Source organism: Aptenodytes patagonicus, chromosome 8, assembly GCF_965638725.1.
Source record: "Aptenodytes patagonicus chromosome 8, bAptPat1.pri.cur, whole genome shotgun sequence".
Classification (NCBI taxonomy): Eukaryota; Metazoa; Chordata; class Aves; order Sphenisciformes; family Spheniscidae; genus Aptenodytes; species Aptenodytes patagonicus.
The window spans coordinates 7,683,046-7,709,216 of NC_134956.1; the positions used below are offsets into that span (position 1 = coordinate 7,683,046).

The 26,171-nt window shown below is 44.9% G+C and overlaps 1 protein-coding gene across 2 annotated transcripts in view; it reads right to left on the reverse strand.

Annotated features, from left to right (window-relative positions):
• Nucleotides 1-524: 524 nt before the first annotated feature.
• The window catches only part of LOC143164076 (uncharacterized), a 118,982-nt gene continuing 93,335 nt past the window's right edge, over nucleotides 525-26,171 (reverse strand). Inside the window, exons 7-9 of one of the 2 annotated variants that reach the window (XR_012996020.1) lie at nucleotides 8,713-8,885; nucleotides 752-840; nucleotides 525-593 (exon numbers count right to left, since the gene is read on the reverse strand). Coding sequence is in view for 1 of the 2 variants with exons in the window: in XM_076346188.1 (XP_076202303.1) it covers nucleotides 18,345-18,408 (64 nt within the window). In the remaining variant the exon portion in view is untranslated. Of the gene's footprint in view, nucleotides 594-751; nucleotides 841-8,712; nucleotides 8,886-18,312; nucleotides 18,409-26,171 lie in introns of those variants that run through there. The other variant, XM_076346188.1, reaches the window with a different exon arrangement.

Sequence of the window (26,171 nt, forward strand, 5' to 3'; positions counted from 1 at the left end):
GGGATTTAATCTTCACTGCTTAAGTTTAGGAAAAAACTGTTTTAGAGAAACTCAAAACCACAAAATGAGCAGGGGATGTACACGGAATAACCCCAGGGCCAGACCATATTGCTGTTACTTAACAGCACCAGTGTCTGATACGTGGCTGACTCTGCATGCAGGAGGTTGCAAGGTCATTCTGAAACACTTGCAATCTACAACTCAAACCAACGTTTCCTCTTTCTTTCTAGCATAGCAACCACGTAAACCAGCCAGTAATTCAGAGAGTTCTCAAATATGACCAAGAATTTGGAAATGCTCTGCTCTGCTTGTCTTGCCCGCTGCAGTCAGGTCACTTCCAAGGCAGACCAAACAGATGTGCACCAAAGGGACACTGGCCGTGCTCCGAGAGCAGAAATAAAACACTGGTAAAGTATAAAATAAGAAGTGTCTACCCGCACATGCAGTTCTTCCCTTCGTGAGCATACTGTGCTTCCTTCTGCTCTCACAGTCATCTATCATTTTGCTTGGGGCTGCTGCAGATAGTGCTTTAAAAATGCCAGCTCAAGGCTCAGGAATGGTCACGAAGGCATGCAGGATCTCAGAAAGTATTACTGAAAGATTAGAGAAAAGAAAGGTAAAGCGTTCCTTTTTTAAAGCCACCATAAAAAAATGACTCTGTGATGCACCTAAGTCATGATTCCTTGCAGGGGGGGGGTTCATCACCCTCTCTTGGAAAGTATAGACAACACATGGAGAAGAATGGACTGACCAGTGATTTTGCATACTGCACAGCTCCTGTCTCCATGTAGGAGGATGCCTCAGCTCAGAAAAGAGATGGCAAGGGAAGGTGACCGAGGTCTGTAGAGACACAAAGGGCAGAAAGGTGATTAAAGCACAAGTATTCAGTACTTCTCACAAAAAAAACAAACACCAAAAAACCCAAACCTAGAACCACTGCAATTACCAGGTCCACCAAGATGCTGATGCCAGAGGATGGGACGATGGGCCAGAGGTTATACCAGAGGAAGGATCACGCTACGAACAGTTTCTCTCTTACACTTCCCCTAAGCATGCATCACTAGTCAGGGACAGGGTACTGGGTTAAGGTGAGCCTTTGGCCAGAGCCAGTACAGATGCTCCAACGTTCACAGTCTCACTATTGGGGCATAAGCTGAGAGCTAATATTGGAAAACAAGGCTCCTTCCACCCAGAGCAATACCCAGACATGTAGCTTTTGGAAGCTGCTCATCTGATTTCTTGCAACCTTTTATTTCAGACCCTGTTCCTGTTGCTTTCTTTCCGCTTTTTTTTTTTAGCATTAAAAATAGACACGCATTTTAAATTACAGTGAAATATGCTGCAATAAGCAGCCTTGCAGCGTGGTGTCAGCTGTCTGTCCACAAATAATAGCTCCCCCTTTACTGCTGCCTGTCCATGTGCCCTGACCCTTAACTAAAGAGGTCTCTTCTAGAGCGAGCCCAGAGCTCATTCCCCGTGGTGCGTTCAGTCTTTGGCCTCTGCCGAGACAGCCAACACCAGTAGCAATTATGGAAGTCACTTACTGTGACGTGATGTCCTGTCCATGGGGCACGCAAGTCAAACTACTCCTGCAAGACCCACTAGGGTGGGGGAGTCACCATGGAGCAGAATCCAGCTCGCTTTACTCCGCACAGCACGTCTCACTCTTTCATTGTAACACCACCACAGCTTGACCTAACCATTGAACTATCTAATGCAACATGCCTACTGTAATCAGCAGCCATGAAAATTAATAGCACCGTTCTTTCCATTTTTAATGCAGTTTGAGAGACTTAATCAAATCTGATAAGGGGCAATAGCCAGTGACAAAGTTATGCAGGAGGGAGGGAGTGTGTTACCTGCACTGCAGTTGTGCCTTGTTTCAGTGCTCCTAAAAGTCTGCTACCAGAGGGGCTTGAACAATTTTTTAGAGGATATCTTGGCACTACCAGATCACACAGGGCAAGCTACAGCTGTGTATTTTGAGCTGCGCCATTCTGTTCTTCCAAGCTCACCTATCTGCTTAATTGACATAGATGGTGTTGAACTTTCCCCCATGGTTCCAAAAAGGATTCTACTTCCTTGGTTTTCAATGGATTTCTGTGCAAATTTCCCCCTGAAGCCAGATTTAGGACCCTGGCCTTCAGCAAATACCTGTATCTTCTTGTTCAGGCCTTACTGAGCTGTCGCTGGGACATGTTCCCAATGCTGCAGTTCCTGGTTCACTGCAGGTGTAGGTGGGAGCTTGCTGGCTTTTGCCAGCTTAGAGCCTGTACCTGCAAGCCCCGGGGCATGCGGGGCCCTTCACCACCATCAAGCTTCATCTTGCCCATTCGCTGCTCAGCCTTGTTTAACCACAGGGGGGGAGGCAGAAACATGAAATGTTTCTCTGCCTTCCGAGAAACATTTCATGGAACTGGAAAAGGTTTATCAGTATTTTTCTGAAGGAGGTTTTGTTTCCCGGGTAAGCCTTCTTTTCTAAAATCCAAGTGAAAAACACATACACCACCCCACCCCACCCCCCCCTAAGAAATCCCACCTGGGGAGGTAGAGGTGTGGGAAAAGTTGGGTTTTGGTTAGCAAAATTGAGTATTTTGCTTGGGTTCCCCCTCTCACGTCGTCCCCCCCAAAAAAAATAAACAACAACCCTGAAATGTCCTGATAGAAATAGCTCCTTTTGGGACACACATACCTATCAAAAAGCCCCAGCTTCCAACGGAAAAAAAACCAAAAAAAAAGGGCTTCTGAGTTGCTTTATGTTCTGAACTGAGCCAAGAGACAGGGCTGGTGACTGAACCACACCACAATGCATCTCATGGACCAGTGCAAATCACTGCCTTCTGCTCAGACATGTGCCCCAAAGACTCTTCCAGGCGCTCTCTCATTCTACCGAAACTGTGGCTCCCAAGCCTGCTGCGCTCCCGTGCTAAGCTGCCAGGGCTACTTGCTCCCAGGAGGGTATCCCCACCACTGGCACAGACAGATGCCATCAGTCACATCCATTCCCCATGGCACAGTCAAATCTGTCAGCCCCAGTGACAGCTCTGCATTGTGATGGCTCTCGAAGACAGCAGCTCCGCCAGCACCCGGAGCAGAGCCAACACTGCTGAATGCAGATGGAGGTCTGGGCCTGCCTTTGCACCTGACCACCAGTCCTGGTGGTCGCTCTTTTATGAGTAAATAGTTTTCACTCCACTTTTTGGGTCTGATTTTTCCATTTCCCCATGGCTGGCTCTTTCTCATCACAAAAAAACAACCCACCCTTACTACTAGCCATGTATAAGAGTTCACATGCAAAGCCCCTGGTCTCCAGCTCCCAGAAGAGAGCACTGGAAGGCAAAAACAGGGAAACAAACTGCATTAATATGATTTATCTTTTGCACTGGGGCTCCACCCTCTCTTTCAAGACCATGCATTCAGATAATGAGAAACAGGGCATTCCCACCCCTCTCGTGCACAATCCCCTTTTTATTTCCTACGCAATGAGGAATTAAGACATGAGACTTTCTCAAACACTTCCCACAAGAGCTGTCTCTGGCTTTGACTTTGATAATCCAGTTTGACTGATCTTTCTCCGGCAGTGGCACTGGCGTCAGTAGCCAAAGTGATGGATGGGCTTTACAGCTCAAACGGCCTTTGGGGTAGCTGGTTGAAGATAAGTGCCTAAACCTCTCAATTTATGCTTCCTCCTTCTTCATGGATACCTTTTTTCTTTACTGCTAGCTTCGAAACAGGAGGAAAATAAAGAGGGTGAGACTCTCAAGTAGCTATGTTGCATCTATTGCTAGAGGAAACTGAATTATATGACTGGGAAGTGGCAGTGGCTGCCCAGATTTTCTACCATCCCAAATTCCTGATGACATTGGCTCATACACTGCTTTTCTAGTTTCTCTCCTTTATCTGAATTCTTACTCCATGACTCCTGGGCCAGGTATGACAGGAGTGAATGCTATTGCCTACAGGTAGAAAATGAAGGTAGGAGACACAGGAAGACGAATAGTTGAGCTGCCACAAAAGACAAAATGGCATCAGTGTAGACTCTGTGCATCCTGGACAGATGCACACTAGTGACTTCAGGCAGCTGTTAGAGACACTGCAGTTGTCAGGTCACAATTTCAGTTAAACTCATATTCTGCTAAATCTTTCTCAAGTTATCTCTGTCATCAGAGGATTTGTGATCACTCGGGTAATACAACAATGGCTGAAACTTTAAATGCGGTCAGATTGATAGGTCCCATTAAGACGCTCATCAAAACCTACAAAAAACCTACTGAATTATGGCTACCAGTAGGAAAGTTTTGTTACGGGCAGTTATATTTTTCTTCTTCAGATTTCAGAGGTGTTTTTGTAGAGGTTTCACTGTTTAAGTATTTAGAGCTTAATGAATACTCAAACAATTGTCCGATTTTAAGCTCTCAAGACTGCCAGTAATGACTGAGGTTGAAGATAACTTAGAAAAGGGTCCAATAGCAAGAGGTGCGCACTGACACTGCTACTGATAAGTGCGATTGCTTGGTGCCCTTCAGAGCTTAAATTTGTGACCAAGTTACCGCAGAATAAATGTAAATGCACTTCAGCCGACCCCAGCAACTAGCTGTGTTCACACTCTTGACCCACAGCAAAGATAGAGTAATCCAAGTGACACAGAGATGCATGTACATAGACAGCAGTAAACATAGGCCAGTGCTGAGCTGAACACAGACCCAAACACCCTTCAAAGTTGAAAATAAGAAAGAAAATTGTTCGTTTGATTCTCCCAAGCTGACACAGACTTATAGCCATTTCCAGGGCAGGGACGGAGAGAGTACTCCGAGATCTTTCTGTTTGATATAAATGTACTTTGTACTTAACAGCTTGGAGGCATAAATCTGCATTGGCCCTCCTGGAGTTCAACAGCCAGGAGATCCTGAGCACAAGCAGACAGGAAAACTAAGCTGTCTCTCAACACCTGAGAAATGTTGGGACTGACATGCAGTTGTGTTTTATCAAGCAATGTGACATCCAACCTGCTTTCGCATTATAAAAGCAGCAGGACTACGTTTTTAGGAAGGAGCCAGTTTCGACTTTCTTTGTACTTGAGGACTTTCCCAACCATCATACAACCATAGAGTAAACAGATGTACCAGGGTGAATTCGGGTAAAGAGTGACTCAGGATTTCTGAGGCAGCATCGAGTGCAAACAAGACCTTTGAGATGAATTACTGACTGCCTCAAAGTGAAACAGCACTGACAGATGCACTCTGTGTCACAGGGCAGTCACCTTTTTCTCTTTAGAGGTGATTCTTCCTGGAGATCAGACCTATGAAAGTGGCACCTTCCACCACTGAAGTGATCTGCAGCCATTTCCTCCCAATACATAAGGGAGACGACCCATATCTGTGGTCACACCATGTGCCCCATTGCCTCTGGGAATTGTTGTCCAATTTCAACTGGAATTGTAACAAGAGAAGCCACCAAGATACTGAGTTCCTATGAACTTTGAGAAAACAGGGGTCAAACAGAGAAGAAAGTCTTGGTTGGTGCCCCTCCTAGGGGAAGGGCTGATAAACTGAGCTCTCCCTCGACACCAGAGAACACCCAGAAGGACATGTTAAAAAGCAGATCTGACTCCTACTGCTGCTTGTGAAACTGCTGGTTTCTTCCCCTGTTACTCTGTGATGCACCCTGTTGTTCTCCAAGCAGCTGGGCTCCTGTCAAGTAGGACCCTTCCTGATCCCAACCGCTCACTTGCTGGGCTTGGACTTTAAAGATACTCTGCCTTTATCCATAGCTTGGGGGCAGCTGTGGATTCATAGTTCAAACCCTGTGGTTTTCTTCTCAGAAAAGGCAGTGGTTCCTGAAAACCTCACTGGGCTTTGGAGCCCAAACTCTACTGGCTTTCAGAGGGGACTTTTCCTTCTCATTGCTTGCGGTGCCTGAAACCCTCTCAAGCCAGTTTGTTCCTGTAAATGCTTTGAGACTCTTCCAGCTTCCTAGAGTGCTCTGAGCTCTCATCTTTGGGATCCCTTTGGAGGCAGGTCTGGAGGAAGCCCGGCTAACAACCCACTTCCCTGCCACACTGAGGAATCCGATTCAAAGCCTGACTGTGCAGGAAGCTGAGTCCTGCTTTTGGTAGGCCTGCAGAACAACTCATGTCTCCACTATCTGTGAGAGAAATTCTTAAACCTTTGCTCACAGTGAGTAGCAGCTGATGCTCTTAATCATCACAGAGAAGAAAGGGGAGAGATGGAAAAACGTCTGCCTCCCAGCCCTCTTACCGAGGCTTTAGGATGAGACCTTTCCTCAGTGGGGACTGGTCCTCCTCCAACTTTCTACATTGTTCTTTTGAAGCATCCTGCTCTTAGATCCTGTTGAAAACAAGGTACCAGTAGTCTTAGTGGGCAAGTTATTACGGTCTTCCCCAAGCAACTAAGAAAATTGCAGACAAGCCAAGTGAGAATCCTTCCCATATCTATTATGAAATGACCCTCTAAGACTGGAAATACTCAAACAGCCTAACAGTAGGATAGAGTACCAGCACAATATCAAAGGCTCTAAAACAGAAGTTCCCCAGATTTTCCAGTCCTCTCTTGTTCTTCAAAGACTCCTCTCCTCCATCAAAGCTCAAACCCTCACAGGACCAACAGATCATGTGAGAGGCATCAGAGGATTATTAATTTGAAAGAAATGGGTGGAAAGTGTGTCAAGCACACCCAATCTTTGAACTGGGTACTTTAGAAGATCATTGCAAAATAGAAGACAACTGCACATTCATTTCTTTAGAAAGAACATACTGCACAAAGCCACAAAAGTTACATGACCTTCATGTGAAGGAGAACAGAAGGACCAATTTTCACTCATTGTAAATTGACTTGGAAAGGCAACAAAGCCGTGCCCAGTTTTCACCAGCTGAAGATACAACCAAATGTCTGTGGTACACTGAAGAGAAAACTATAAGGCCTATTCATTGCGAATGCTTCTGGGCATATGTTAATCAGTGAGAAATTTCTTCCCAGAGATGATTATGGTGCAAATAGAAGTCCATGAATTTCGCCCATTATGAAGATTGTGCCTTCCTCTTAAAGCATGCACTGGAGGGTGGGATCTATTAACATCATCTGGCTACCGGAAAGCCTACAGTCTCAGAGCTGTTTCTGTCTGGTAGCTTGCATTTCCTGCAATATCACCTTTACTGTGTCCCCTCCAAATCTCTGTCCAGAAGACAGGCCAACACCAAAACAAATATTTTTCCCACTGACACTGACTGGTCCAGCAGCATTGAGCAATGCAACAAGGATCTATGCCTTGTCCCCATTCTGACAACACATGGGAGAGATACAAATCAACACCTCTGAACTGAAGGTTGCTGTTAATGTGCCCTTAAAGGATAATGACACTGGTCATCTAGAGGCTACAGCACAGTCGGTGCTTTGTTTAGGTTCATTTCCTTCTAAAAGTGAAAGAGGATGCTCTGTATTTTCTACAGCAACATAGAGACCTGAAAGGGGAACTTTCTTCTTGTAGAAAAGCCACGCTGCTCCTGTTGTGTAGCAGATGGCAAAGGAATGAATGGTGCACATCCGTACCATCCCAGTCCATATCACTGGCATCTCTAAAACACCCCAGAACTTGGTGGCATCACCGCTGAGGTCATATCCAACATTTTCCACTGTAAGACCCTTACAGGACTTTATATTGGAGACACTAATGCTTGTTTTGTATTCACTGACAGAATAAGAAAACATATATATGACCAGTATTCAACTGGCCAGCAGCCAAACCAGGAATAAAAAAAGTTCAACCGTGGGGACATCCGGCTTGTGAGCCATCTACCTGAGACAATGTAGAGCTAAGACTTCCAAACACCCCTTTTGACAATCTTAAGCAGGATGCACTTACGAAATCATCTAAATGCATTGCAAAAAAAAAAAAAAAAAAGAAAAATAGACCTACATGAATGCCAGCTAGATATCTCATTTGCTCAGGAAAAACTCTTGGCAAGCAAGTAGTGCTGACCTGGTCCATACAATGCACATGAGAGAGTTCCGATTCCCTCCAGTTTTGATAAGGAAATTGTAAGCAAGGAGATATTTTGTAACCAGAATTACCTGCACACAAACATTCAGCAAGGGATAGTCATAACACCAAAAGGAAACAGATTTACAGAGTTTTCTTTTCGTATAATACAAATAACTAGTACCACTCCTCACACTTACAGAAGCACTGGGCATGGCAGGACAGAGAGCCTTCGAGCCCTAATTCTTAGGTGTATCTAACGTTGGCTAAGGCAGGATTCTGTATTACACAGACCCAATCAAAATAGCATTTCAAATTAGCTTCTTTCCCTGAAACTGAAAAAAAAAATCTCGTGCAGGAGTTTGGCTTACTTCATGAAAAAGAGCTTGGTCTGTTTGAGAAAGTCAGCTCTTGACAGCCTGACCTTCAAGAGCAAGGCTGCTCCGCTGTTATGGGCCTGAAGTGACGCTTGCTGTTCTCCAAGGTAGGACAGCACGAGTCTTTCCACGTGCCTGACCTCTGCTCCCCCACTTCATGCTGGCCTTCCCAATTGGTTTCTGTATCCCTTTTATTTTCATTGCAAATCCCTCAAATATTTTCGGTGCACACACCTCTTGATAAGAATGTCTTGACGAAGCACCACCACCTATACAGATATCTTGTTTTATTACCCTGAAGTGTAAGGGCTTGTGGTGTGGATTGGAGGGAGCTGCTTACCTGGACAGCTGAAGTATGTAGCATGGCATGATGTTCCATCTCGCCGAGCACGAGCCACATCTTCAGATCTGCACCAACAACAGGTGGCTACCAAATTTTGGATGGCATTGAATTAGGTGTCCTTCAGATCCTAAATCACTTGTTCTCTCCCAAAGGTTCACAAGATGAGAGATCTAAAACACAGATAGAAGTAAAAAATAAATTAAAAAGACATGCTAACTGATGCACATACGCTCACCCCCACTGCCCAGCCACAATTACCCATTTTTTGTTATGGGCCTAATTTTCAGTCTTTGCCAACAGTTTCCATAATGTAAAGGGAACAGCTTGGAAAATGAGTCCCACCGTTGTGTCACCTCGGCATCTTCCACAGCAGTCAGCTGCAAGCAGCCAACATGGTGGCACTGTGCTTCAGGGGACCTGCTGGCTGGCCCCACTGGTTTCCACCTTCAGACAGGCAGGCTGGTGTTGGCACAGGCTGCAGAGGGGCTCACACAGTAACTTACTGTGCTCCTTAAAAAGAAAAATCCTGAAAGGATCTCTAACCATAGGGAAAACTTCCATAAAAAGCATTTTAACAAGTTCTCCCTGGAAAGATAACTTCTTGGCACATGCTGCTCCAATTTAGATCAGTATTATGATGCCATAGAAATAGAAGAAAATAGGTATCTTTTCTGTAGGAGTTCAGCAGGAATGAATGGAGGCAAACCCACCTCCCCTCAACCTCCCAGAAGCAGATGAGTCTCGAAGTCCAGTATTGGACTCAAAAGTCAACTTTGTTGACTCCAGCTTTGCATCTGCCCATTTCCATCAGCTCTGCTAGAGCCATTCCCAATTTATTCCTTTCTCTTTAGTTGACAAGTTTGTTAGCAGTAGACTGAAAGAAGAAAAGGCCATTACTTCATTAAAAAAATGGGCTGAGCCCTTTCTGGATACTGAGATGCCAAACTTCCCATAGGCTGAGCTTCATCCATCCACACCAGTAGAGTTCATAGGAAGGCAAATCTGTAGTTAAGACGCCCCCTGCCCAAATCTTGACTCCAACATCTGCACAAGAGCACTGGGTGCTCTATACAACTTTGACACAACCCGCACTGCCTAAGGGACCCCAACAGCCATGTCCCAGCAGCTGTATGCACTCCTCAGTGGTCAAAGTACCCCAAGGAGGTCCTTTTTGTGTTTCTGTGGCAGGAACAGCTGGGAAGCAGACAATAAAACCCCCCAGCTGTACCTCCAGAGGCACATGCTGTAGCACACAGTGCATCCGTGGTCTAGAAGGCTGTTTTAAGGCAGAAATAGTAAATCATAGCTGGCAGGGTGAGAAAGGTGTGAAGCCTGGAGGGCTCTGTAAAACACAAAGGTGGAGGACAGATCCCTGAAGAGCTGTAAAGTGCAGAACCAGCTACAGATAACACTAGCTAGCACATACCTAGGTTATACATCAAATGCCCTTATACACTTAAGGAGGAGTGCCTAAATCAGGACAGAGTTCACAGCAGTTGAAGCTTCGCACCCCTGAGACCACGGGTTCTGCCCCAGGTAGCTGAACTCGGCTGCCTCTAAAGTAGAAGGAAAAAGAAGGCTTGGCTAGGTGGATACCACATTGACCGCCTAAGGCAGGGGACAGCAAGAGCAGCAGCAAGCGGTGCTGTACAAAGCGAGCCTTTTACAGTGACCCTGCACCTGCTGTTAGGATCACCTCGAGATACCAAAAGAAGAATCTCCAAAGTGCTCAAGGCATGACATCCCAAGTCATGCTGATCGCTGCGTCCCATGAAGGGAACATGAGCTCCCCTGGAGACTGTTACAACCCTGCAGGTGCTCGTGCAATGCCGAGCAGTACAGCTCTCTGAGCAACGTGTCCCAGCGTGACACCGTGGTGTGCCCCACCGAGCCCCATTCAAACGGGACTAAGCAGAGCAAGAAAGACCCTGTAAGGCTAGTGGATGTTTCCTCCTTACTGCTTATCCAGACTGACACCAGCTAGAGATTTCTGCATGAGTGTGAAAAATTTGCACATGGGTCCAGCAGGTCAGCTTTGCCTATACCAGGGCTTCTCTCACGTATCCCACACAAGGCCCACACGCACTGCCGGCATACCTTAGTGCTCACTCTATAGAAAACAAATCAACACATCAACAAACAGTACTATAAACCCCATGAGAGCCTCAGCCCTCCTGGTTCACCCAGCCTTCAGGAAGGCTGTGAACCCAGGAGCCACCAACCTGTCTCACATCCACATCTGGCCTCTCTGCTCACCAGGACTGGCCTTGGTTTCTAAGTCATCATACCTTGAAAGTAACCTTTTCACCAAGGTAGCCCAGCTGATTTCCAAAGAAGACGCAAAAAGAAGCTAGATCAGAAAAAGGCGGCAGATACAAAAGAAGGGGGTAAAAAAGAAGAAAAAAAAAAAAAAAGAGAAGAAAGGGACAAATGGAACAGAGCAATCTTCTGCTCTCCATTTGTGTCATGTTCTCACACACTTCATAGCATTCCTCTCCGCAGCCCCCGCATCAAGGCAGGCAGAGCGCAGAAATCAGGCTGCTGTTTCACATAGTGCTCGAGCACACACATTGCTGAACGAGAACAGGGCTAAGTCTGTAACCACGTGCCTTGCAGCCAGCCCTTTCCCCATCTTGCCTGCCCTCCTCTTCTATACAACTTGATCAAGGGGCAGAGGCTCTGATGCCCACCGTAATTCAGCCCTACTCTTATTTGGTCCCTAAGAACTATCATCATAAACTCAATGAATAATGGATGCGTTGCTTAACTGAGACTATGAACCAGCTTGTAAAGAATTCATGAAAAGTCTTGGTCTTGCATTGCAAAAAGGAATGTGACATCCAAGAGGAGTATCATTAGCAGCATGGCCCGGTCGTGCCTGTGCTCCTGGTTTCTCCAAGTCAACAGAACCCTTTGAGCATGAGCAAAAATGACAGGATCAGACCTAGGGCGTTAGCGTCTTCCTTCCTCATTAGGTCACTGAAAACTCTCTGCGTTCTCTGCGTTCCCAGAAGTCTCACTATTTACAAAATCGCTCCAAGCAAATGCTTTGGACGGGTGGGAGCACCATGCACATGTTAAACAACCATGGTCCAGCGTGGCTATAGAGAAGCTCCTCTGAAGACCATGCTAGGAGCAAACATGGCTATGAGCGGCACAGACACAGGCTGTGTCCCAGCTGTGTTTTCTCAGAGTATCTGCACAGAAGGCTGATATGGAGGCAGAGATAACAAATCACATCTGCCAGCCAATACTTTAAAAATGGTATTTCCCATATAGTCATCACTGAAAAGCGCCAGGGAAATGGGGTCTTCAAATGAAACAGTTCCCAAACAGAATCTGTCCAAGGCAGTACAATGTTTACTTTAAGCCATTTTTTAAATGAATGACATTCAGTAACTAAATAGAGCCAGACATTAATCATCACACAGATGCTATGCCTCCCTGTTACGATAAGATGATTATTAAAGGATAAACCACAAAGCTACCTTCATTCGGACAGGGCTCTTCTTCCCATCTACTTTGAGATTAATATTGAAATACATCTTTTTCCAAATCAGAGAGCACTGTATCCTTCTCTCTCTTTAAATACCACAGATCTATCTAGAAAAGAGAATGGAGCATAACTGTACTCTGATTTTCATGTTTTAAGTTCAAGGCTACATATGCAATTCCTTCCCTGTTTCTGAACTCAACTCTGCCAGCACAAGTCTTGTTGGGCAACATGTCTTTTGGAGTCTCACAGCAGGACAACGGTCTACTCAGTGTGAGCAAAGGTGATGTGATATGTCCTGTACTCTTCTTCCCAAGTTTTCAGACAATCTCCAAAAGGCATTCTGTTGCTAACAAACGGATTGTGACTCACTGAGACATTCAAAATTACGTTCCTGTAATTTCCATTTTTACTTTGCTCATTCAAATCCAGCCCGTTGTGGCTTGCCCAGCTTCTGTTTGGCAAATACTCACTAGCTGGCCTCATATGGCAGTAGAGTATGTTTGAACATCAGCTTGAAATGAGATCTAGCCAGGACAATGTTAGAATAGACCAGTTTCCATAGATGACAAAAAGCAAAATTAAGAAGTCCAAATGAAGAAAGGATCTGAAATATCAGTGTCTCCTCAATACTAGTAACACAGTCTCAAAAAAATGAAAAGCAAGAGCTCAAGCCCAACAAGGGCAATCACAAAGAAGTGCCCAAGTTGAGCAGCAGCCAGCCTGAGACCTCCCACAAAACACATCGCCAATTTGTATCATCACAACATCAGTACATTATCAAAAGCAGCTTATATAGTTACTCTCCAAGCTGTGAAGTCACGGTGCTAATTATTTTGGCTCGTTATGTGAGCACCACACAGATATGACTTTAACTGCTATCATATCAGATAACTACCTTTCATGCTAGCCACCTAATCAGCATCAGGGAAGAAGCAATGTTCAAGCCCAGATGGTTCTTCGATTTCAATCTCCTGCATCTAGATTACCCTCTGTGCAACCACAGAGCACTGAGCCATGCCCATACCAGCATCCTGCAAAGATGCAACCACTGCTCTGCCCAGCTGGGGACAGGGACGACCCACCCAGCAGGCTGCCTGAGCTGGGCAGTGGCTTTGGTACTGAACGTGCAACGTCCCAGATTTTATTCCAAATCTTGTTGTATTTAGACTCCAAGAACATCAGCTGATCACTCAGGAGGATGCCACGGGGCCTGGACCATCTTCCCCAACGTGCAAACTGCTTCCAGACAACAGAAGGGGAAGACAGGCATTTCTAGGGCTGGTTGGGAGCTAAGATGCTGCTAAGATACATCAATACTTTGTCTGGTGTCTACTCTGCAATTCTTACAGTTATTGATTGCGATATTTGAATATAGGGCTTTTTAAGAAGAGACCTCCTTCAGCGGTTTCACATTTATGGGGAGGTTTAAGGATTACATTATTCTTAGAACATATTTAAGATGTTTTATTAATTTTTTCCTCCAAGCTGATTACAGGGCTCTGCTCAAAGCAATGTGCATGCTTTACTACCATGATTGACATGCAAGCTTTCCCAGCTTCACGCAGTAGCTTTCACTGGGCAGCGTGGTGAAAGAAAAGGCAATATATTTCACCTTCCTTGTAGTAACACCAGCCCTAACTACCATTTTTGAGCTGATGGGACTGACTTGAGCCAGGCAATGATTGCTGTTTCCTGGCTCTGGCTCCAAGTGGTCCTGCAGAAACTTAATTACCCCACTACCCACCCAGCTTTCCTTTCCCACTCCAGCTTTCCTCTCCATGTAGATGCCCCAGGAAAGCCTTGTTTAGAGGATCATAGTCCTGAAACTCCCTGCAGACATACCCCTCAATTAACATGCTCAGGAGCATTGGAGAACATACACTATGGAGAACAAGTCTTATGAGGAGCGGCTGAGGGAACTGGGGTTGTTTAGCCTGGAGAAAAGGAGGCTGAGGGGAGACCTCATCACTCTCCACAACTCCCTGCAAGGAGGTTGTAGCGAGGTGGGTGTCGGTCTCTTCTCCCAAGTAACAAGCGATAGGACGAGAGGAAATGGCCTCAAGTTGCGCCAGGGGAGGTTTAGATTGGACATGAGAGAGGTCATGGATTTCTGTTCATGAAGATGCTGAAAATACTAAAGAAATTATTTTAACCAAGTAACTGCCATTTTAAAGGAATCTTTGTGGAGCAGAAACAGCGTAGATGATAACATGCTCAGCTTGATTTGATTTTCCTAGGACCCTAACGAGTTATATTCTTAGGTAAGGAAGACATCTGCATATCTCCTGGGTTTTCTTTGTCCTGTAGGTTCCCAGAAGAACATTGCCTAAATGTCTGAGGGTCTTGGCATTTCAGCATTTTCTACAGTGATATTTATCTGCCTGGCTTCCTAATCTAAATGGCAGTCATGAAGCAGGTTTTCTAACATCCATTTACAATTTCTCCAGAGCAAACACACCAGAAGCTGCTTAATGTTCTCTCTCTACCTATCACATGCTCTGTTATACTTTACATTACAGTAAATGTTATGTTTACATAATATATACTTTACGTTACAGATTATGTTACTGTACTCCTGGTACAGCCTGCCCAGGACCTTTCAGCATGCAGCTCTGTTCTCTATTGCACACAACTTCACTAAGTTTTAGCTCCTTGTGTTGCAATTTTCCAAAACAGGCAACTACCTCAAGCTAGATTTTTAAGCTATTTCTAAGATTATATCTAAGAAAATAAATAGATTTTTTTTTTTTTTTTACAGCCTAACCCCCTCTCCCATGCCACCCAAACTAGACAACCATTTCACTGAGAAACGCTTACGTCTGTGTGTTTTGGAACAAGATTTGTGATTTGGGAGCACTATGAGGTTTGCTTGAGGCACACAGCTGTAACAGGTTGCCCTTTTCCCTGCTTTCCTTATTCCTTTTGTTGCATATTTTAAGTTTTCCCTTCTCTACATGAGATAGAAGAGAGGAAATCTAATCCGTTCCAATGATGAGCTGACAAAGTTTGGGATTTTTGGAAAGGACTGAATCAGTTCTGAAGTACCTAAAAACGCTCCATACATTGGCATCGTCCTCCTTCTTACAGAGCTGTGCCTGTAATGGAGAGGAATCATAGAATGGTTTGGGTTGGAAGGGACCTTTAAAGATCATGTAATCCAACCCTCCTGCCATGGGCAAGGATATCTTTCCCTAGATCAGGTTGCTTAAAGTCCCAGATGAACAAATAAATCTAATAAATCAGTTGATAAACCAAACCTCTTAATATATGGTTGTACGTTGCTCTGTAGGTGCACCTCAAGTCTGACCTGACTTATTAGCCAGTCTCCGTCCTGTTTTTAACAGTGCCAATGGTGCATTGGTTTACTCGACTGAATTAAAAAAAAAAAAAGAAAAGAAGAAAAGAAACGAAACGCACACCCCTGTAGACTCTAGGAGTTGTTAATACTCATTTTAAGCTGTGACCTAAGATCTGAACCCAGATATCCAGAGGATATTCACCTTTTAAGCCACAGTTTCCAGTTCCCTGCTTATGGCTCATTCCTTAACGCAAACACAATTTGACGGTATCTGGTGCATAAATCAATGATGTGGCTAAAGTCTCAGTCAACTCTTCTCAGAATAAATGTTGCCATTTAAAATGTGGCAATCAAGCTTGTAAAGGGAAGGAAAGAAATGTCACTTGCAACCCAAGTGATTCTGTTAACAAGCTGGGTTCCTGCTTCAGGTTTTTGTCTGATAAAGCCACTTATCTGACTGTATGAAAGGTCACAAGTAGTTGTTGGAACAGTGGAAAGTCCACACAAGGCTTTTTTTGCCATCCTGCAACTTTTGTTTAAACTTTTAGTTGAATCATTATTTCAGTTTCTGGAGCTGAGTCATTTCATCTGCCTTGCACATGAACACACGCAAAGCAGCTCTGCACTATGGAGCAGGCACAGAACAAGCAAGCAACCTTGATTTTACGGGAGCGTGCATTTCCCTGCATGTGAAAATGCAATGAGCTGCTCCACTCATTTCAAGGTGTTCACGCGAGGATGCACAACTCTGGGTGAGAGAACTGCATTCCTCATCAAACCTCACCCCAGCAGATCCCAGGGCAAAACCCAGGCCTTCACCTCAGGCCGGCTGTGCAGACGGAGCCTCAGAGGAGCGACCTTGCATAAGATACGTTGCTACAAGGAAAAGGGTTTAGATAGGACTAACAACTTTCCAAGGTGTGGAGACTCAGTACCAGTATTTTGTGGTAAATCATGTGCTCCTGGTGCATCTGTGAATGTCCTTTTACACAGCCCAAGTAATTAATTAATTAAAACAGGTAACAACTCTGAAGGTTGTTTCTACAGCTGCCTTTGTATGGTATGTGCATGCCATTTGTTGAAGTATTATAAGACCTTGTAAACCATAAGCGTTACTAAAATATTTTTTCCCACTCACGCTCCCTCCCCCTTCTTTATTTCAAGTCTATGTAAAACCTTTTGCTAAAGATCCAGATTCTCCCACTGAAACCAAGTGCCACTTGTCTGGAAATAGATCTCTCTGCCTCAAAAAGCACCCAGAGCAGATGGCCAGGGACAAGATGCTCTGGTATCACAAGCTCACACTGTCTCTCTGATTACACATCAGAGGAACGGTCAGAGGAAAGCATTAGCTATTACAGGTTTCTTTATTGAAAGGACCAATGTCTGGCTGATGTGGAGAAGAGAACAATTCATGTCAGTATTGGGGATGCCAAACTGGATCTGAGTTTAAAATCTCCAAATGCTCAGGTCCAGTGCCAGGCCAGAGCGAAACAGAGTACTCCCAGAAAACGCCGTTCAGGAGAGCTGTCCAGAAACAGGCATCCACACTAACAGTAAAACCCTGCAAGTCTTCTCTAAAGAACTGGAAAAAAAAGATCCGTTTAAAAGTTCAAGAGCTGCAGTCCTCATTTCAGAGGATACAGGGCTGCTTGCATCAAGCTTTATTTTTACAGAGCGTGAATCGTTTCTCACTCAAAGGGAGCTGGGACCATTCTGCTGTCGGTATCTCTGCCACCAGCAATGCTAAAAATACAAAACCTCCAGTCAGCCACGGTGTGTTGTCAGCTCTGGACCTTTCTGCATGATCGCTGTCTCTCTTGCATCTACTGACAAAGAGCAGGAGCAGGTGTTGACACCTTTCAGATCAGCCTGTTTAAGAGTGCAGGACCGCACCCACCCTCCGCACACACAGACTCAAAAAAAGCTCTTGCTTCTCCATTTATCCCCAATAGTAAGTATTTGATTTTTCCTCCTGTTCTGACAAAGAATGGCAGCCTATAATTATAGCTAATACCATAAAGGTTGCTGTGCTGTCACTCACTTTTGCTCTCAGCCACGCTTGAGAACTGAAGGACCGTACAATTGCCTTCGCTGCACTGAACTAGTTGCTTAGTTCATGCCCAACTCAAGAAGTCACACAGTTGTGACTCTTTTCGCTTCAAAAAGGATGACGTGTGAACCACAAAGCAGCAGAAGATCCTTTTCCAAAACCCCTTTGCCTTCTTCTATTTTAATTTGCAATGACGTCTCGAGAATGTACGTTATCCAAGTTTGTCTAACAAATTGCAGCTAGAGAGCAAGCCAGTAATGAGCCCTTCATTTTAATTGATTATTTACATATACTTTAACATCCACCCCCTCCAGAAGAGAAATTTTCTTGCAACATATGAAGATAGCTGTGCTAATTATGATTTCAGTTGCCATGAAACAGTCTTCAAATGCGGTCCCTCCCATCTTGTTATAAACAAGGTCTTGGGGTGTGGTTTGCTCAACAAGGAGCAATATCTGCAGCTTAACTAACAGTGTATGTCTTCACATATGGTGGGATTGTGCAACTGCATGCCACTAGCTGTTGCAGAGGCCAGAACTGGGTTTTGCACCAACTTAGACAAATTCACAGATAAAAAGTCCATTGGATATAGCCTCTGGTTCTGGAAACCATTAAATGACTGTCTGATGGAAAAGAGAAGTGTTTTCAGGGAGGAATTGCTCTGAACTAGCCTCCTCCTGGATCTGGTTGCACAGCTGGAGTTTGGGAGATGGGCTTTGGTCTCACCTCCCTTGGCCATTGTAACAAGCCAGCTGAAAGTCGGGCTTCATACCAGGTTTGATCTAGCAGCAGACTGATGGGGTGGCCTGTTTGTTCTCATCCTCGCTTCCACGGTAAGTGCTTTGTCTAGAGGAAATGAAAAAAAGAAAAGGCACTTCGTAGTGCTGTTGGATCTGCTTTGAAACAGCTGTAGTTTGGTTGAACATGGAGGTTCAGGACTCACATTTTGCCTGGTTTACGCAAGATAATATTTCATTCAGTGGCATGAGAATCTCATCTCATTCCTCTTGGCAGAGTTGCTCTTTTGTGTCTTATCTCTAACTAGGTGATAAGTTGATATTTGAACGTATAAGGGTACTCTCTGTATATTAACAGGAGTTTTGATACCCAGTGAATTTCAGCTTGGCATGATCTATAAGAATAATTTGTCTGGCATCATGGAAATGAAGCCAGGGCAGAACACGTGTCTCTCAGAAGACAACGTACGTGACCCTGCCAGTATTTTCACTTGCCCAACAAAGCAATGGAAAGATAGAGAAAAGATGGCCTCAGAGCCATTATTGATATACAACCCAAAAGGGGGCTTCTCTTCAGCAGGCACCAAGCCTGGCCTCCAGCAGAACAACCCAAGTCCTGTCTTGGAGGTCATGGTGACATCAAGCCTGGCTTCCAGAGGAGAATGGGACAAGGAGCTGCTGTCCCAGTAATGGCTGTTTAAAAGAGCAAAACTATTTTGTTCAACTCCAAACTAACATTTTTGTTTTGTTCTTTTCACAGAGCAGATTTGGAGAGTTAACGCTCAAGCTGACCCAAAACAGCATCACTGTTCGTTAGCGAACGGGAGTTTTAAAACCAGCTATTCCTACAGCACTAACAGCAAGCCAGGATATGCTTGTCATGAGAAGGTTAAAAGGAAATGCTGCCCAGACTACGGAAATTGCTGGCCAAGACATAGAGAGCTCTTGTACCTTTGCTGTCGTTTGTGCTGATGCATACAGGTTTTGTTGCAGAACTTTGTTCGGTGGAGATAAACCACGTGCTCTCTATGACCAGCATTCAGACTCCTAAGTGCATTGCCCTTCTTTTTGTCCCTTGTCTTTGTAAAGATTTATATAATAAATTTTGTTCGATCACTTCAACACTGAGTTATGTTCGCAATAACTGTGAAATCCCTGTGTGGTAGGCTAGACATAACAGAGAGATCACTGCAAAAAGCCTTCTATATATTTTGCCCAATGCCTTGTACACCACGAGCAGCATTTGTTCCCAGTGTAACTATGCCAAGCCCAAGGGAGTTTCATCTTGGAGGAATTTTTCCAACAAGTCTTACCTCAGTGAGAAAGAAAAAAAAAAAAAAAAGAAAATTATCCTTCCCTGCCACCCCCCAAGAAAAACCAAACCAAAACATGTGGCTTAAGGCCAATACAGGGCTCTCCCAACCTTCGAGCTAAAGATTTAAATACTTTAAAAGCAAACAACTATTCAGTTTCTGTATTTCTCCATCACCTTCCAGACAGATAATGAAGCAAAAAAAAGGAACGACTGCAAATACAAACACTACAGGCTTCTCCTTACATCTGTCCTTTATAGCCATTTGCTTCCTCCTCCCCACACACCCTTTTTAAAGATAAAATCCCTATCTTCAAAGCTACCTCTTTAAACCATCACCAACTGCCTCGTTTTTGTTTTGTTTTTCTAGACAAATTCTCAGGTTTCAATCCACTGCCTTTAGGTGCAGATGAGTCAACTTTCATATATAAAACACCTTCAAAGGGTGGGAGGCACTTTGAGTTTTCTAAACAGGGTTCAAGCAGCGAGGACGAGGAACTGGACTCTGGATCGTAACAAAGCCCAGTGCTATGAAATATGTGCTCATGGAGCAAGAGCAATGCCCTGGCACCGTGGAGGTCTCTGCTCCAAGCTGGGTTAGGTACCTTAAAGGAAAGCCGAGACTTCCCGTGCCTCTTCTCCCCTTGTCCTGAGACAGTGCATGAGCACAGGCTGTGAGGGTGGTGGGGACAGCGAGGCTGTAATTACCCTAGAGCTTGATCCTGAGACCCACGACTCACTCACTCCACAAAGAAAATACCGTCAGGATCATTAATAACTGAAAAGCCAGAGCTGTGCTGTACATCTTCAGCAGATGCTGCATGAGATAAACTCACATCCCAAACACCTGGCTGTGGTCCATTTTGGTTGTGAAAAAAGGGTTGCTGTTTCCCAAATGCCACTTTCTTGCAAAGCGTGGGCTTTTCCTGCTCCAGGGGCAGCCCCTGCTAAGCTGTGAGCCCCCAGAGCCGTCAGTTTGAAGTGCACAGTGACCACAGAGGAGTTGATAATCGCATGCTGCTATTGCTATATGATTTAGTCACTTGTGTATTTAACAGCAGTCGACTCTGCATTTATATTCAAGACGGAATTACAGTCCCACACTAAGAGCAGCATCTCCTACAATGGGTTTTCAAGAAAAACTTTACTATCAGGTCCTGAATTCATTCAAATCAGCACAGCCCATTGATGCCAGCAAAGGTTCAGTTCATACCAGTCGGGGACAGGACCAATTGCTATTAAACTTGCAACACTCTGGGTCTGTGTTTGAACTGGGCTGATTGTGCCCAAACTACTAAGTGCTTCTAGAAGGCTGATGGACTGATGTTATTGATTATATGATGTGGCTGCCAACAGAGAGGCTGCATAGAGCATTTCAAAGCCCAATTTTGTTGCAACACTAAGCTGCATTATCCTGTAAAAGCCTCAGAAAAAGGTTGTGATCAGAGCTTTGTTAAAGTTGGAATCAGTCCCCTCCTAGAAACACTGCCAAAAACGCCTCCGTGAGGCTTCTTAGGTAGGTCTCACTGCTCTTGCCTTCACTTCCTATTGCTTGGGACAGGCTTTTCTCCTCCAAATTTTATCGACTTTCTGGTATCCCTCTCATCCTTCTTGCAGCCTCCAACATCCCAGCCTCCTTAGCCCTCTCCATCCCCACCACTTCCTCATGGTAAGGACAGACCTCTGGCATAAAGCACAAACACCCAAGCCCAGTGGGTACCAGCTTGGCCCCCTCAGCATGGCTGGTATCTGGGGACTGCTGGCACAGGCTATAGGGCATGTCCATCACACTTATGAATTATGTCCTTGCAGTTTCATTATCAAAATTGGAAAAAGCTTATTTAATGCTTTCCTGAGTTTTCCTAGAGGGCTGATTCTTTGCTGTTGTCCTTAAAGAACAGAAGTACAGTCGGGATTTCCTTGAGGCTGACACTAGAAGGTATATAATAATACAGATTTACATTATGTTCCTTCTTATAGGATCCCCTGGCCCTTTACAAACTGCACAAGCATAACAAAAAAACACAATAAAACATGCAAACATATTAATTGAAATATCTATCATTAAAAATTCAGTGCCTAGGTACTTCCTACCAATAGTCTGCAGTATAAACCAGTAGAATCAGGCTCGTACTACAAAAGCAAACACTATTTTTAACTTTGCAGTCAAACTAGGAGGAAATAGGAGGAGAGTGAGCCAAGCCCCTCCTGGTTTAATCAGGTGCAAAGCCATTCAGGCAGTGGCTTCACACCTGTTTACAAAGTCCAGCTCTGACCCAGCTCCACAGTGTGCATCGAATCAGCCTCAGCTTTGTGGAAAACGGGAGCAACGCTCCAGTCTCTGAGGCTCAGCAAATTTCGGCCCTGCTTAATTCTGTGGGAAACAGCTTCCCGGTTGGGGCCACTGGCTGCTGGCTTTCTACACAGTCTTGGGCACTGTCAGCTGGTGTAATATCTTAACTAAGCTGGATGGAGAGGTCTCAAAGGTACTGCATATCACGTGAATACACCAAATCTAGTCCTCTATTAAGGAATCATTTGCTATAATGCAAATAGGTCCTTGCTCCCAGCAGAGAGCAGTTACAGTGCAGTCCTTCATTCAAGCAGGAACAACAAAAGAAGGGACCTAGATAATCATTGTGGAAAAGCATAGCTCAAAACTACCCAAGCACCTGACTGCCGGGGCTTGAGGCCACCAATGCTCCCACTGGCATTCTCCCATGTACCTTGATGAATCCCCTCTCTTGTTCAGACGTAGAAAAGGCTGCTGTGAAAATAACACTCCAGGTCACAGCAGATCACTTGGCACTGAAAAATGCTTGTATTCCTTCAGTTCTGTTCACCTTTTGACCATCTTCCTAAATTTGACAGTAATGTCTGTCATGTAAAATCAATTCTGGATTATTTTTTTTTAAATGTCTTTAAACGAACATTCTGCATTTTGAAAGGCAGAAGGCTGATGAGAGCAGGGAAACAAGGGACTAATGTAGCCTAGTGGAGTTACAGAGAAAGAGGTTAGCAAATGCCTGTGCTGCTGCTGTTACAGCAGTGTTGCTGTAGCCACAGTGGTCTAAGGATGGTTAACCAATTAACGTCTCCCTAAACTTTAGCAGCTTCTATTTCAGACCTGAAAAAGATCTCCAGGGCCACTTCTTGTCAGCTTTATTCCCAGCTGTAGCAGCTGGTTTATTCTGAGATATTCTTCCCAGAAACCTTGTCTTGCTGGCACTATTAGAGACAGGCATCTGTTTCACTATTTCCAACATCTTACGTTTCATGGACAAGTTTTACCAGGCACAAAACACAGTCTATCATCCTGGACAACTTCTCACAAACAGTTACACAACTGGAACAGCAGCCAACAAGGGCGATGAACTTCCAGCTGGAGTGTAACCACACGGATCCCACACCTGAGCCTGTCTCCACCAGGACAAGGACATCACCTCCAACAGGAACAAGGTGTTTGCCTTTGCCAGTGCTGGCTCCTCCTCTGGTCCTGCGACTGAACGTTTGAAATTTCATCATAAGGTCTGGGAACAGGGATCGTGCCACGAAGTGAGAACCACAGTTTCCATTCACATGGTTAGAAAGAAAAAAAGGAAAAACCCCTTATAACCAGATTTTTGATTACCAGAGGCTTTCAGCACTGCAGGTCTCAATTAACAGCTGTCCAGCAGAGATACTCCAGTTTGCTCTGCTTTCTGAATGAGCTGTGCATACAACGCTGTCAAAGCTTTGACTCAAAGCTATTAGTAGGGAAGGGGATGGCAGACACAGCCTGTGGGACAAACGTGAACGCCTGCCCTTCTCAAGCCTGTCTCAGAAGCCATTCAGAAGGACTTTAGGAGATTAGCCCTTTAGGCAGAGGTGAATTTTAGATATCCTTCTTTGATACCGCAGAGACATACACCACCAGTTTCTATCACTGTCAGTAGAAGCTAATGTCAGGCCTCCACAGGCAGCCCCGTGACCTTCTCTTTAAAGATTTATCAGCTTTACACAGTAACACTGATATCAGCCAGCTTTTAAAAACAGCCTCCAAGTGCACAGGCGTGAGCCTGCTCACAGTTACCCTGATTAAGCCAAGAACAGAATTCATTCCTTATTGCTAATAGGGGAAACAGAACAAAAATGAAGCTGCTGTAAATAAACCAAAGTAAAGGCCAACTTCTGGCCTCAGCTGTACGCGAGCTGGAAGGGGTCATTCAGGGAAGACAAGACAATAGAGTCTGGGGAACGATGCCAAGGATGGGGCTACATACTTGCCTCTGCACCTCGCACTCCCCTGGCACCACAAGCAAGGCAAATTCTGCTTATTTCTTGTGTAACCAGACAGACTCTGGACTAGACCGCAGGGACAATCGCAGCCAGTCTAGACACATCCGTGCCAGTGGTACAGGAGCTAGACTAGATACCCATAAGCAGGCTAGCTGCAGTGGCACAGGATCAGTGCGGAAAAAGTCATCTTAGGTGAGTTTTTCAACAAGGGGGTAAACTTCTGTGCCAGATGCTCTGCTGACATAGGTAGACAGAGCTCCATAGATATCGGTGCCTCTGCCGGCAGCTGGCAGCTAACGGTTTGGCTCCGAATGGCTTTAACCACATCAGCATCTGCTACATTTCAGGTTGGAGCAAGATGTCTTGAGGTTCCTCAATGTACCTTTCAAACCACAGTGAAGGGAAGCCATAAGGGAAAGACTGATGCAGTATATACATGAAGCAGTGAATGAATTTACTAAAAAAGCTCCCCTTGTGACAGCGTCTTTCTCTCCATGAGGTTTCATTGCATAGCTGTACTCCCCTTTGGGTTGTCAGCCTTCTTTCTCCCGTATTAAAAATAAAACATTCAAACCCTGCAGCTAATTCAGATGAGAAGACTATAAATATTGCATACGTGCTCCGCACCAAAACACCGTACAGCCTCACAACATTTTCTTTTGGGAAAACAACATTTCCAAAATGCAGTAGTAGAAGGATCAATTTAGGCCACACTGCTGTAACCCAGCCCTTAGTTTGCTCCTCCTGGCACCGTTGTACTTCTCTGCATTTCCCTCCTTGACAAATTACATCTCACAGAAACCTGGCCTGGCTCTTAGCTACTCCAAAACCTGAGCCAACACAGGAGTGGGGTTGGCTTTAATCCGCTTTGATGCTTTCACTAGCTAAGGACTATGAGAGGCTGTGCCTATCTCAGAGCAACTTAGACTATGCTTCTCATGATCCTGGCAACAGAAAATAAAGCAAATTCTTTAGTTTTTAGCAGTAACAAGGGACTAGGACCAGAGACAACATCTGGGCTTCCAGGGAAAGCTCCTAGGAGCTTGTTATGAGGGGACTGTGTCCTTTCTCTTACCATCTATTTATGCAGCCAGGACTGGATGCTTTAACCACATTGTAAGGGAGAGTCACCCCATTACATCTCATGGGAAACTCATTTTCATATGAGTTCAAGTTCGCGACAACTGAAGGGAGTTGTGCAAAAGAAGCCTGTTAAAATGTAACCAGTCATCGGATGTGCCAGTTAATCATCTACTTTGAAGCTTGTCCCCTTTGATAATAATTTTCCATGGTTGCAGAATTAAAGCTTAACTGGTCATTGGCTTCGAAAATGACCTTGTCTGACAGGGAATGTAGAAGAGGAAACAACAGTAACATGACCTTCTCGTGTAAACTCTAGATGCAGACAGAAGAGAAGAAAAATACTGCTGGCAATTTCCAATTGACTCAGCTATTTATCTCAACCGGCCTGTAACCTCCCCGCCCCGATCATCTCCAGGCACCAAAGAAACGGCGGCTCTTGTCTCCAGGAGCTGGTAGGGTAGCATCAGTTTACAAAGGCAACCTGAACGCTGTATTTTCTCTAAGAGCCCTACCAATGTGGTTTATTACACACAAAAGATGCACTCTGGGGAAAGCACAGAAGCATTACAGCTTTTGGACCTGACCGATGAAGTGCCAGCAGGGATGCATGCCTTTCTGCTCTGCCACCCTCAACATGGGCCCAGGACGCTGCTTGAGAAAGGACTGCAGGGACAAGCTGGTTCCAGTGTTGGCAAAGACAGGATGAGCTGAGTGCTTTCTTCCTGCAGTTACTGACCTGTCTTGATGAAATACAATGGAAACATAATAAAGAAGTATTTAAAAATCCAAACTACAGGTGGGAGAGTTTCTAAACAGATACTGAGCGCGACAACCTTTCTCACTGCATCCAGGATCAATAGAAACAAGTAAGAGGTTAAAATACTGCTTTTCTGCTGGACTCACGGTGTTAACATGATTTTACTGCTCAACCTGCTGTAACTCCAACATCACGTGTAGAACTATTTTAGCCGGCTAACAATGGGACAGAAATGAATCCTAACTTTTCCTAGACAGACAACCAATACCACAAGGCAGAGGACAAGGATAAGACACAAACATCATCCGATGTGAAAACCTCAACGTGCTATGATACCCATGCCAGACTTCGCCTGGCAGCTGGCATCCACTCAGACAAGATGCTGCGGACTCAGGGCCGGTCACACACATGATCACCAGAAGAATTTTTTGGGATGGGGCAA